This window comes from Artemia sp. Qi Xiang Cuo, chromosome 13 (assembly GCF_049724085.1).
Source record: "Artemia sp. Qi Xiang Cuo chromosome 13, ASM4972408v1, whole genome shotgun sequence".
Classification (NCBI taxonomy): Eukaryota; Metazoa; Arthropoda; class Branchiopoda; order Anostraca; family Artemiidae; genus Artemia; species Artemia sp. Qi Xiang Cuo.
Window position 1 is genome coordinate 33279993 of NC_142806.1, and position 14658 is coordinate 33294650.

Below are 14658 nucleotides of genomic sequence, written 5' to 3' on the forward strand. Positions count from 1 at the left end.
ATATATATATATATATATATATACATATATATGTATATATATATATATATATATATATATATATATATATATATATATATATATATGTATATATATATATATATATATATATATATATATATATATATATATATATATATATATATATATATATATATATATATATATATATCTACTAATTAGGAAACCATGTTTCTTTAAATTCTTTGAAAGAACAGTCCTAAACTTAGTAGTAATACCTTAATAAGCGCAAGCACGCCAATAGAGAGGCACACCTTAATTAATTTTAAGTAGTTCCAATTAGTTTTTATAACCCCTCTCTTTTGAAGTGCTCTCAGCAGGTGTCTTTTGTCAGCCCATGTCACTTTTATCAATGGATGGTATTTGTCCTGGGCTTCCAGGTTCGAGGGGTTACCCATAGAATTTTACCACTTCCAACGGACGTCTATTGATATATCTCCATGATTACAAGCGGGGTCCTATCGAAATTCAACATTACCGTTTCACTTAGATAATATGACTATGCTTTTCGGCAGCTGTCACTATTACAGTGGCTTAGTTTTGTAGTGCAAATGACTTCAGGTCTTAAATATACAAAAACAGAAGTACAATGTCATATGTTTCACAGTAAGCAAAAAGTGTTGAATGGAGAATCAAATGGAAGATTTTAGAAAAGACTTCAAGATGAAATACATACAGAAAATTTTATTTTTTGTCATATATGATAGTAATCCCCCACCCCTGGCTCTTAAAACGCTATGATTGTTTACGGATATATTACCAACATTTTTTAGTTTTAGGACTAGTGAAATAATTTCATAGTCAATTTGACCCCCCTCCTCTGAGAATTCATGTTCGTAGCTCCCACCTCCTCCCCCCAAACAAAAATTTAGTTTTCAGGGGGTTTCCGTAGTTTGATATTGCCCCACAATGGGAAACTCTACTCTTCTTCACGTCATATATATCTGGATTCCGCATGACCCATGCCTCTCCAAGGCCGTGGTCCTTCCATTCCCCTTGATCTCCCCTAGCCCATAATTCAATCATTCTTTGCCACCCCCTGGCCTGTGTCCCTCCATGTCCTGTGGCACTCCAAAGAAGTGGTCCCCTCATTGGCTTATACTCCCCCCCCCTAAAAAAATTAAGTTACTCTCTTTCTTGCAGGACAACTCTGATCAAGGACCAACAAAGATATTCTAAAGGACGCATGTTACCGTAAGCATTGATGAGGAGAAGTAGGCAACTTCCTCAACTACTTAGTTTATATTCCCAGATTTGCCTCACGTTAGTTGTTTATATTCTTTTTTATGTTCATATTAATACATCCCGTTCATTAATACGTTATGATATACTGTTGCAACCATGATATTTCCTATGTCTTCATTCTTTCTTCTTTTAGCCATTAGTGATTCCTAGTTAAGCTCTTCTTTTCTATATGTGTGTTGGTAAGAAAAAAGTTTTGGTATTTTTTTAGGTTATTGGAATCTTTTAAAGATATGATTTATACTTTTTCAGATTATTTGAAACTCTCTAGAAAAAAAAATATTATATTCCTTTTCAAGTTCTATGTATCCATCTCAATGAAACAAAATTTTGCTATTATTTTTTCAGATTACATCTGGAGATCAATTGTCGGCAGTGGACGAATATAATATTTATGACGATATCGAGGCAATCATAGAAAATTATGCAGTACTCGAAAACACAAATCCTCAAAAAGCTGATGAGTTTGATCGTGTAGTAAAGGACTTTGTTGAGGAAAAAGTTGATATCCAGAAAAATAGTGATACTTTCGGACCCTGTGCAGTCCCATATGCCTGAATTTAAGTTGTTCAACTTTGTGTTAAACCATTTAAATATTTATAGGACTATGTTTGGGGATGCATTAAATTTTCTTGTCTAAGGTAGCATCCGGACCGACCCAGTTGACTTATAACTCTCATATATTGGCAAGCTTTGAGCCATTCTAGAAAATAAAATCCATAAATGGGGTGGAAAGAAGGGTTGAAAGCCTTCACCTTTCAAAAGGTTTCTTATGTTAATGAAAGATCGGGTGAAGTATTTTCGGTCTACTGAAAATCAAACACTTCAACCTCACTTACATGATTTTGAGGGTGCAGTTTTGGTTGGGCGGATAATAAAGCTTTTAAATTTGATAACTGTCACGAGCGGGTTAGTGGGTCAGTCATTTTTTATACTGAAAATTTCGATTTAAATGTGGCTGAATTTTAAAAGCAATTTATTTTAAGAGGAGATGGGAAGTAGGTTAAAACTATAATTCAGATTTAAGTTGTAATCCTTCAAACATGTCCTTCTAGTTGTTGCTCATAAACTTTGGGAAAAAGATGCTATGAAGACACATTTGGACAATTGTACAATAAAATGGGGTAATGAGGATTCTCTTAATAAATATTTCAAATTTTTAACAGGTAAATATAAGGTGACACCAAAAGAAATATTTTTTTGACCGGGTTGATGTCATTTGGTTTCAGCAAACCAGTAAATTTGAACAGTTGGACAATTTAAATAGAGAGTAGTTTTTATGCTCAATAAGGACCTTGTCAGTTGTGTCTGTTAGGCACTGGGTATGGCTTCTTTACGAACCTGCAGAAGAACCTGTTTCGATTGGAAATGTTTTATATTAGCGATATCAGTTGGTTTTTAGGAAAGGGTAAATTTTGGGCAGAAGCTATTATTGTCTGATTCGTCTATACTGACGAATCAGACAATATGGAAGTTAAAAATTGCATACTGAATGGAAGTTAAAAAATTATGGCAGGCATTGCTAGCGTCATGGCTATCAGTCAGTGAAGACAGTACCAGGTGACAAAACTATCCAGAGATGAAAAATTTTTCAGAATTTACTTTTACAAAGTGACAAGGTGGCTGGTGACTGTGAGGCTTTACTCAGAGACGTGTGGGATCCGATGAATTCATGTATTCAAATTTTCGTAAAGAAAATGAAGCCCTTGCATCCTCTTTTGCCCACTCTCAAAGGGACTCGAGTTATACTATGAATTCAGTTGGTTTTTGAGATATTGGCTTATAGGATTGTATGAGTGAAGCCTTGAAAACACGTTTTAAAATAAAAAAATAAGTCAATATCAGGGTTTTGTCATACATGCTATCATATGTACATTTCAACAGTGGATGATGTAGCTATTAAGACGGGTTTAATCTGTTGAATTTGAACGGGGAAAATTCATAATGGCAATGATGTAATGCATGATCATCTTATTGATGCTAAGACATCGGGGGATATTTTCAAGGGTGGGCCCACAAACAAATTAATTATAACGTTAAACAACATACTATCTACCTTTTTAAATACATGATTCCAAATATGATTTGAAATTTATATTACCGGCAATGACGCTAATACAGAGAGGTGAAGTTGTTAATGGCACATGGGTCAATGGTAGTTTTTCGTTTAAATTGTATCCAAATCATCTGAAAAGCTGCTATTCTTTGATTTCATTTGGAGACATGTTGAAAATGGTAAAGATTATTTGAACAAAATCCTTTTTTTGATTGGTTTAGCTGAAAAAAGTGACGATTTTATTACTTCCCCTTCCTTTAGAAACACTTTCCAGATGATAAAATGTATGATTTATTAACGTATAAAGGCATTTACTCTTACGGAAATGGCAATTCCACCGAAGAGTTTCGTCAGAAAAAATTAGCCAGGAAGGAATTGTTTTGTTATTCACTTCACGATCGTCAATGCATCCCAACTTAACCTGAATTTGATATGAGAGTTTGGGATGAGGGAATGAGTAAAAATGGGGAGGAGTATTTAAATTGTATTTGGCAAGTGATGCATTAACATTATTGAGCATTGTGTATAAAAACCAATTAAATATATTATGAATTTGATTTAGATTTGGGATACTATTCTTCTTCTTCACCTCTGGTAATGCACTTATTACTTAAAAACAGTAGGATAAAATAGGATTGATAACCGACATTTATAATAACATATTCGTAGAAAGATCAATAAGCGGTGGGTATTCTTTTTCACGGGGATCGTATCCTGGAAAGTGACCCTACTTGACTTAATGGTGAAAGGTCGGGTGAAGTTTTCTGGATGTGAATTCCCTGTGTCCGTCGACTGTGTCTCACTACTCTCTTCCTTGTGTGAATTACAAATTACTGGATAATCTTTGTGATCCGAGTTTCCCCGACATTGCCAGTGGTTGGCACAGGATAAATTGCGCAAGGATGGTTTTTTGAAATTGACGGTTAAATACCAGTAGAGCTTCATGACTCGTTAAAAACTAATTTCCCCTTGCACAAACAGACAAGTTTCTAAAGACTCGTTGAGGCCGTATAATCTTTCATTAGTTGAGGACGGAGGTATGCACTGGACAACTTCAAAAATAAAACTAATTGCCGATCTTCAACCTAAATGAAACATTGTTTTACACAATACTCTTTTAAAATGGATCTTTTGAATTGTTTCAAAGTCCCAAGGATCCATAGAGCCCTCTAATTTGACCAATAACCCTATTTGAAAGTGTTTATTGACACTTCTGTCAAGAGACAATCGGACGCAAAAAAAAGGTTTAAAGGGATATCCTTAAACTCATTTTGAACTCAGTTTTTGGTAAAATGTACGAGAGCATTCGTAATCGTAATCGTTGTGATGCGGTTACCAATTTGAAAGAATGTGCTCGAATTATTACCGATCGGAATTGTATCGTTCACCGTCATTGGCTCAAATATGGTTCTTTTAGATGGAAAAAAATATTATTTTGAATAAGAACATTGTAGCAGGGAGCTCCATTTTAGAAACTTCAAAAAAATACATCTTAAAATTTTAAAAAATTTGTGTTGGCTCCAATGGTTGAAGAAGTTTAATGTCTATTACGGGGACACAGATTCACTCTTGCTAAAAGTATAAAAGCAGATAAGTTTTTAGATTATTTAATCAATGGTGAGTACATTAACTCTCGGATGGACTATACCATTTGGGTAGTCCATTTATACAGAGATGGTGAAACACCAGGCCCCAAGTAAACTTCTATTTTAAAACCAGAAACGGCAAGCGACTTAACTTCAAATGTTATGCATTTTGGTCCGAAGGTGAACTAAACACTAACACACAATGAAAATATCAAACAAAAAATGCAAGAGAACACCTAGATATTATGTAAAGAACAATTTCGACATGAGCGTTTAAAGCCATTGTGTTGAAAGTAGTCTCATCCCAAGTGGCTAAAACAACGGCGGTACGCTGTTCAAAATTTAAAAATTATACATTTAAAGTAGAAAAATCGCCAAATCATCCATATCCGATAAAGCCTATGTATGTCAGTAGAAATTGAAGGGGCTACCATAGGAGCACTACATTACTTCGGAATGAAATGAATTAGTTAAATTTCGACAACATCTTTGTCTCGATAAATTAAATTAAATTCTGATTTTTCTTTTTTTTGAGTAGGGAGAACGGTGAGGGGACGGATCAGCCTATAATTTACCAACATCTCGCTTCCCATTTTGAATATATATTTTGTTACTTTTATATCCGTGTTCTTTGTGCGCATATTTCTACGGGAAGATTTGTTATTGGTGTTATTTTTTTATTTTTGCTAAAAATATTTATATGTATTTTGTCATTGTTTGAAAATTTTTTACTTTAATATTTTAAAGTTCATTGAATATTGTACTGGCTAAGAAGCAAGAGAAGAGAATAACTACAATGTCAAGAGAAGACAGGACAAATAATTTTACGGAAAAACTTCTAAACATTCCAAGGTGTGCAGCAATATTATTAATATGTAATATTGCATATAAAATGCCAATATTCTTCTGCATTATGTTAAAGCAGGTGAACAGAATTTTCCAAAACGTCAAACACTTGAATGAAACTTGAAAATGTTCGAAACACGCGAACAGATTTTCAATTGTCTGAAACACTTGAACAAAAAACTTGAGAAAAGTTAGAAACATACGAAGAGAATTTTCAAAAAATCAAAACACGCTTACAAAATTTTCATATCGTCAAAAACACACGAACATAATTTTTAAAAAGTCAGAAACATGCGAACAGAAAATTGAATACGTCAAAAACACACAAAATGAATTTTCAAAACTCAATTAACCTAAGTTAGGTGTAATTTATTTTAACCTAGGTTACATATCCCCATGTTATCTTTTTAAACACACGAATAGAGTTTTAAAAAAGTGTGAAAAACATATGAACATAACCAAGCGGCTGAATTGAGGTCCCGTTAACCAAGGTTACATTAACCTAAGTTAGCTGTTAACAAATTCTTCTTTAGGTAACATTTCCATCACGTTAACTTTTGCCTCTTTTAGTTTAGGCCAATTTATGTTGAGTTGTCCGACCAACTTCAACCAACTTTTCAGTAAATAGAAAACTTTTTGAGAGATGAAGGTTTTTAGCCCCTCTATCACATCCCCAATTAGTATTTTGATTTTCTAAACTTGGTTGAATCTTTTCAATATATTTGTGGCCTTCACCTCCTCATCATTGTTTACGGTAACATGGGAGCACTAGAATATCTTTGTCTCTTCTTGATTAGATTGGTTAGGGCGATATTGAACTATGGGAACCCCCTGAAGACCACAGATATGGAGAGAGGGAGAAGTTTTCTATATGACAACTCGGGGGGTCAAATTATTCAATAAATTATTTCACTTGTCCCAATACAAAAACACTATTCGACAATATACCCGAGAACGATCATAGCTTCTTAGGAGCAAAGGAGTTGTTCAATCACCTATGAAAAAAAATTAACTCTTACCTTTATGTATATCATCATCGTCTTTTTTAAAATCACTATTTGATTCGCCATTGAACACATTTTGCTTACTGTGAAACATCTGACATTGTACTTCTGTTTTTATACGTTTAAGACTCAATGCAAGCTGCAATGTGAAACTAAGCTGTTGTGATAATAACAGCCACCTAAAGTCTACAAAAAGCGTAAAAAAGCATAAACAGCTGCATCGTCGTATTATAAAAGTGAGAAGGTAATATTAAATTTCCATACGACCCCACTTGTATTCATGGACACATAATAATAGACATCTTTAGGAAATGTTAAATTTATATAGGGGATCGCTCCTACCTGGAAACCCATAGCAAAAACCATCCACCAACAAAAAGGCATCTGCCAACAAATGACATCTACCGAAAGCGCTTCAAAAATAATGGGTTATTTGGACTCTATTTTAGGGAGAGCCTATCCCCGTCAGTCGCTTTTGCTTGTTGAGGCCTTACTATTTACATTTGCCAAATTTAGGGGGAAAATTTCGGATCCATTATAAATTTATAGAAAAGACTGAAAGATCTAAATTATTAGTTTATTATAATTAAATAGGGCACAAAATAACAACAGAGAAAATTTTTATCTTGGAACGCAAAGTCTTTCAACGGGGTCATACTTTTCCCCGAGCTTGCATCTTCGTTGACGAAATGAGCTCCAGGCAAACAATGCACCATCTTAAAAATAAATAAATATCAAATATTGAATTGTTTCGAACTGTATTCTGACGTTTCTTAAGCCCTCTTTTGAAGCCAATTTTTTTGGCATGTTTACCTGGTGAATGACTACCACTATAGAGCAGTTGATGTCATCGATCCTATCCGATAGCATTTAAAACTTTTTACCTAATTTATAGCCAAAACAAAAATGATCTAACCAAACATGTTTTTCTACGTCAGGTAAACAATTCTATTAATTTTTTTTCTTTTTTGTTTTTTTTGTTTTTTCCCATGCCACGATTTCAATCTGTTTTGAAATAATAGCAAGGATCTTTTCTTTGTTATTTTATAGAGTATGAACTTAATATCAAATCATGGCTGCCATGATAGTTGTACCCTAGTAAAGAGTGAAACACGGCAAATAGTAAACGAAATATTCAAAATACATTCTGAAAAAAACTGCCTAGAGAGAAAAAATGGCCATTTAAACCTGATTCAGAAACAGTAGCCACCGTTCTGACTGATCTTAATAGTAAAAGTTTACTGGGAAAACAAAGTTATGAGAATCCCGAATAGGAGTCTGAAATCCTTGAAAAATAGGGTCAGATCAAAATGAATAGCATCACATTGTAATCAACATGCACGAAAACCCTGTCACTGCAGAGTTACCATCCCCTACCCTTATAGGAAGCCGTTTTCTCTCTTTTTTCATTTTTTCCCCAAGGGTGATAGTAGGGAGTCATTGGTTGTAAAATGTTGGGAGAGAGTTCTCTTGAAAGGAACATTTTTCTATGTAGTACTTTTTTTAAATAGCAAAAAGAGATATTGCCGCAGTAAAGTGATATTTTCTTCCGTTCTGCGCCACCAAATATCTATTTTTTCCCAAAAAGGGTGAAAATGCGGGGAATGTAAACTTTAACAGATCCAATCAATTTATCATGGTCTAAAACTATATAAAGGCGGTTGTCAGCGGAAACAGCTCTATAGTATGTTGGTAAGACTTAAAGTATGATCTGGATGCCGCCGAGAGTTCTGGCTTTATTTACAAACCATCAGCAGATGATGAATCAAACGCTGCAGTGATTACAAAGGCCATTGATCTTTCATCAGCACGTGATTACCTTTTTCGTGGCTTATAGTTATAAAACTTTGGTCACTTCCGCATCCTTTTCCCTATCTGGGTATCAGTTGGTCATTTTAGCCATTTTTAGTGGTCGTAGGAGGCATGTTTTATATATTGAGGGGTAGTGGCAGCTTAGGAATGGACAAATAGGGAGAACATGAGCCAAATCTTCGCACCATACAACAGTGCAACGTTCGATTCATAACATTTATTTCCTTTAAATCCCAGGAATCGCTAATTTTTCTTTCTAAGATGGGATCTCATCAATCAATCATCTTAAAAGTCTAACTTTTTACTTTCAATGTTGTATCGTATTACTGTTTCTCCAAAGATCTTGCAAGCATACGTCACTCTTTTCTCGTAATTTTCTGGTAATTGTTCCTTACTCAATTACAATTTTAACATGGAGAAATTTAGAGGATCAACACATGCTAAGAACAGATAATTATTTTCAAACAATTTCTTTTTTCTTTTATTCTTCATTGTTTTTTGTTCATCTTATCATACGTTATTATTTTTCGAATCGAATGGACGAGATTATACGGCCCCGTCTTAGGGGGGTTGGCCCTTCTAGGGTTTGAGGGTGACTGTGATTTTGAAATGTCTTCTATTTAAGCCTTTTTAATGTTTTTGTTATTTTTGGAACTAACGGGGATGTGTCTATGTCCGATGTGTTTCTACTTTTTTACTTATATTGTATAATCTATCACCTTTAAACTTTTTTTCCTGTTTGTTAAGTCTTAGCTGCATATTTTTTGTAATTCCAGCTTTTAATATCTAGTTATTTTTGGAACGAACGGGGATGTGTCTATGTCCGATGTGTCTCTACTTTTTTACTTATATTTTACAATTTATCACCTTTAAACTTTTTTTTGTTTGTTAAGTTTTAGCTGCATATTTTTTGTAATTCCAGCTTTTAATATCTAGTTTTTTTTAACTTTCATCTTTCATATTGCTTATTTTTGTCTTTTCCGGTTTATTACGTTTCTTAGCGGTCATACGGACAGATTAGCATTTTTGGAACTCCCAGCCCTGACTTTTCTAGACCTGCAGGGCACTTCTCCTCACTCTATTTCAGGGGGCGTTTGGACAACATATCTTATCGCCTTTTTCTAATTTCTTAGCTTAGGCTTTTTTATTTTCTGAGCAAACGGGGAAGTCTCTATGTCCATGTTATGAGGTCCTGACCCTTCTAGGCTCAGCTCTCCTCCGACAAAATCTAGTATCCACATCTGAGTAAGCTCCGAGAAAAACACAGTTTTTTAAAGCCGCTTCTTTTGCAACACCATTTCTTATGTTTTGAAGTATCACAAAAATAGAAAATAATTAAGTGATTCCAAATATACCAATTACAATTCCATCGTATTTTTAAAAAATAGGAACAAGTCGGTACTAGGTTTTGTCAGTGTTTTCCTAGCGAAGTCAACATGAGATTCCACTGACAGAACCTAGTATCTATACAAGATACTTGTTTGCATTTCAAAAAAAATGTTAGCAATGCTCTAGCGCCTTCTAACATAAAAAATTTTGACGAATATAATGGTATTTGAAAAAATTCACATTCAGACTTCTATTCTTCATCATATGGGTCAACTTCGTCTATGGTCAAGTCCGAAACAGATGTGACCGGAAGGTTTTTCCAAAATTGGCGCCTAGGCTCAGCATCATTGGGCATAATTTCTGCAAAATTGCGTCCTTTTTTTCTTTGAAAATGCCTCTTGGCGTTGAATCTGTCTCAGATATTTTCTTACGGTTGAATGACTTTTGAAGAAAGTAAGAAATCTCAACTTCATCGTTATCAAACCTGGTGCGATAAAACAGATTTTGGGATTTTTTACGAATTTCAGCTTCAACAATGGCTTTAGTAGATTGTATATATATAATTCTAGTACTTTACGTTCCTTGGCACCTTTCCAGGGCAGATTACCAGACTGGTTGTTGCTATAGATATCAATTGCAAAAGGAATTTCACAATAATATGCATTACAATTTCACGTGCATATTGCAAAAAGCAACCAAACTATCTATACTTATAAGGTGGTCAAACAGGATTTGAAACTATAGTCGTGATTGTATAGGACAATCAGACTGTTTATTGCTATATATTTCAAACTTATATGGAATTTCACATGAATATGCAGTACGGTTTCATGTGGACATTGTAAAAAGCGACTAATCCTTTACCTATAAAGTGGTCAAACACGTTTTGAGACTATAGTCAAGATTGTATAAGACAATCAGACTGGTTATTGCTATATATTTCAATTACACATGGAATTTCACAAGAATATGCAATACAGTTTAACGTGCACATTGCAAAAAGCGTGCAAACCTATAAAGTGGTCAAACACGTTTTGAGAGTATAATTCCTTGTGTAATTGATATCAATAGCAATAATCAGTCTGGTTGTGTTATCTGTTGCCATTCGTGGAGTTTGTATTTTTTTCTTTTATCCATTAAGGTAAACCATCAAAGTATTTAGTTTTGTATGGTTCAGTCACTTTGTGTGATTTTGACTTAAAGCTTCAATTGCTATGAGGTATGCCAATATGCTGTTGAATCATTTACCAAAAAATAACTCTATTTGCAAAAAAAAGGTTTAGCATTTGCAAATTGGACTCTATGAATGATATTAATTAATGTTAGAATAATAGGAGCGTGAATGATTCTAATTAGTGATTGGATCGTATGAAGATGGAGAAAAAGGGATAAAGTGATTAGCAGTTAAGGTAACCCCGAAGAGCATGTTAACTCAGCTTATTTATTATAAATTTGGAACACTCTCAATCTATGGAAATGGTTAAAGATGATAAAATGGTCTTATGACTTGACCTAGATTTACTTCTTCGATGTGTTCTGTATAATACACAAGTGGCGTTTGAACAGTGTTTTCAATTTAAAATAGAGTTTAACGTTACAGAATACTAAAGAGATGATACTAAGAGAGATGTAGATGGCAAGAAAAGAATTGTAATAATTGATAGCTTTACTTATTCGATGTGTTCTGTATAATACACAAGTGGCGTTTGAACATTGTTGTCAGTTTAAAATAGAGTTTAATGTTATAGTATACTAAACAGTTGATACTAAGAGAGATGTAGACGGCAAGAAAAGAATTTTAATAATGGATAGCTTTACTTCTTCGATGTGATCTGTATAATACACAAGTGGCGTTTGAACAGTGTTGTCAGTTTAAAATAGAGTCTAACGTTATAGTATACTAAAAACTTGATAGTAAGAGAGATGTAGAAGGCAAGAAAAGAATTTTAATCATGAAATTCAGAACAAACCTTAGAAATCCTTGCAAATCAAGTAGTAAGGTGTTTGTGAGTACGAACCATCAAGGATCATAAGCACAAACGACCCTAACCAGCAGAGACATCAACCCACCACAGGTCCCATACCCCCAAACTCGAAGAGCGCCCCCTCCCCTCCAACTTTTTGGCCCCCTCCACCCATTTTTTTTTTGAATTTTTGTTCTTGAATTTTTTTTAATTTTTTTTCTTATTTTTTTTAATATGATATATTTTTTCAACTTTTTTTTACATGTCTTCGAATGAGATGAAACATACTTGAAACGAAAAAAATCACATTTAATATTTTCCAAACTCAAAATGAGAATGGTATAGACATGTTAGTCATGACCTTTACTAATTGAAAAATAATGTTCGTAGTAGCACTTCTTTTTATTGGACTAAAATTTTTTCTGGACTTAGAAATTATTCAACTTTTTTTTTACGTATCTTAAAATGACATAAAATATGCTTACGGCTCTAACAATTGTACTCTATGCTTGCTAAGAGACACGTTGCGGCTTTCCCACTTGTACTTTATGGCGGTTATCGACACTACCTAGTTTATTGCATGTATTAAATTATTGTTTTTCTACACGATGGAACGATTAACACATAAGTCATATCTTTTAAGAAAAATGAAGATAGAGCATTGTAAGACAAGTGCTACCACTTGTACTTGTTTCATAGTTTAAATACTTCTCCTTGTCGGCATTCAATGCTACAATAACATTGTCATATGAACACACTTTATTAAAATGCTCCATCTTCACTTTTTTTAAAAAGATATGACTTATGTTTTTATCGTTCCATCGCATAGAAAAATCATGATTTAATACATGGAATAAACTAGGCAGTGTCGATAACCCGCCATAAAGTACCAGTGGGAAAGCCGCATCGTGTCTCTGAGCAAGCATAGAGTACAATTGTTAGAGCCGTAGACATATTTTATGTCATTTTAAGATACGTAAAAAAAAGTTGAATAATTTCGAAGTCCAAAAAACTTTTAGTCCAATAAAAAAAGCGCTACTACAAACATTATTGTTCTAATAGTAAAGGTCATGACTAATATGTCTATAACATTCTCATTTTGAGTTTGGAAAATATCAAATGTGATTTTTTTTCGGTTTCAAGTATGTTTCATCTCATTCGAAGACATTTAAAAAAATTTGAAAAAATATATCATGCAAAAAAAATAATAAAAAAAAATTTTAAATTCAAAAAAAATTCAAAAAAAAAAATGGGGAGAGGGGGCCAAAAAGTTGGAGAGGAGGGGGCGCCCTTCGAGTTTGCGGGTAGGGGACCTTTGGAGGGTTGATGTCTCTGCTGGTTAGGGTCGTTGGTGCTTATGATCCTTGATGGTTCGTACTCACATACATCTTACTACTCGATTTGCAAGGATTTCTAAGGTTTGTTCTGAATTTCATTATTAAAATTCTTTTCTTGCCATCTACATCTCTCTTAGTATCAAATTTTTAGTATACTATAACGTTAGACTCTATTTTAAACTGACAACACTGTTCAAACACCACTTGTGTATTATATAGAACTCATCGACGAAATAAAGCTATCCATTATTAAAATTCTTTTCTTGCCATCTACATCTCTCTTAGTATCCGTTCTTTAGTATACTGTAACGTTAAACTCTATTATAAACTGAAAACACTCCTCAAACATCACTTCTGTATTATACAGAACAACTCAGAGAAGTAAATCTAGGTCAACTCTTAAGACCATTTTATCATCGTTAACTATTTCCATAGATTGAGAGTGTTCCAAATTTATAATAAATAAGCTGAGTTAACATGCTCCTCGGGGTTACCTTAACTGCTAATCAGTTTAACCCTTTTTCTCCATCTTCATACGATCCAATCACTAATTAGAATCAGTCACACCACGGTTATTCAAAAATTAATTATTTTCGTTCATAGAGTTAAATTTGCAAATGCTAGACCTTTTTTTTGCAGATAGAGTTATTTTTTTGGTAAATGTTTCAACAGCATATGGACATACCTCATAGCAATTGAAGCTTTAAGTCGAAATCACACAAAGTGACTGAACCATACAAAACTAAATACTTTGATGGTTTACCTTAATGGATAAAAGAAAAAAAATACAAACTCCATGAATGGCAACAGATAACACAACCAGACTGGTTATTGCTAGTGATATCAATTACACAAGGAAATATACTCTCAAAACGTGTTTGACCACTTTATAGGTTTGCACGCTTTTTGCAATGTGCACGTCATATTCTTGTGAAATTCCATGTGTAATTGAAATATATAACAATAACCAGTCTGATTGTCTTAAACAATCTCGACTATAGTTTCAAAACGTGTTTGACCACTTTATAGGTAAAGGATTGCTCGCTTTTTACAATGTCCACGTGAAACTGTACTGCATATTCTTGTGAAATTCCATGTAAGTTTGAAATATATAGAAATAACCAGTCTGATTGTCTTATACAATCCTGACTATAGTTTCAAACCCTGTTTGACCACTTTATAGGTATAAAAAATTTGGTCGCTTTTTGCAATATGCACGTGAAACTGTACTGCATATTATTGTGCAATTGATATCAATAGCAAAAAACCAGTCTGATTGTGTTATACAATCTCGACTATAGTTTCAAAACGTTTTTGACCACTTTATAGGTTTGCTCGCTTTTTGAAATGTGCACATCAAACTGTAGTGTATATTCTTGTGAAATTCCTTGTGCAATTGATATCAATAGCAATAACCAGTCTGGTAATCTGCCTTGGAAAGGTACCAAGGAACGTAAAGTA

At 33.7% G+C, this 14658-nt stretch overlaps 1 protein-coding gene and 1 long non-coding RNA gene across 2 annotated transcripts in view; one reads left to right on the forward strand and one right to left on the reverse strand.

The window, feature by feature from the left end:
* LOC148945210 (uncharacterized) overlaps nucleotides 1-1903 on the forward strand; it is a 63682-nt gene extending 61779 nt beyond the window's left edge. The window contains exon 2 of the long non-coding RNA XR_016142733.1: nucleotides 1612-1903. This is a non-coding gene — a long non-coding RNA (uncharacterized LOC148945210). The remainder of the gene's footprint in view (nucleotides 1-1611) is intronic.
* A 5415-nt stretch (nucleotides 1904-7318) lies between these two features.
* LOC148945212 (uncharacterized) overlaps nucleotides 7319-14658 on the reverse strand; it is a 47300-nt gene continuing 39960 nt past the window's right edge. Inside the window, exon 3 of the mRNA XM_089099205.1 lies at nucleotides 7319-7471. Within this exon, the coding sequence (XP_088955331.1) occupies nucleotides 7377-7471 (95 nt within the window). The 3' untranslated portion in view covers nucleotides 7319-7376. The remainder of the gene's footprint in view (nucleotides 7472-14658) is intronic.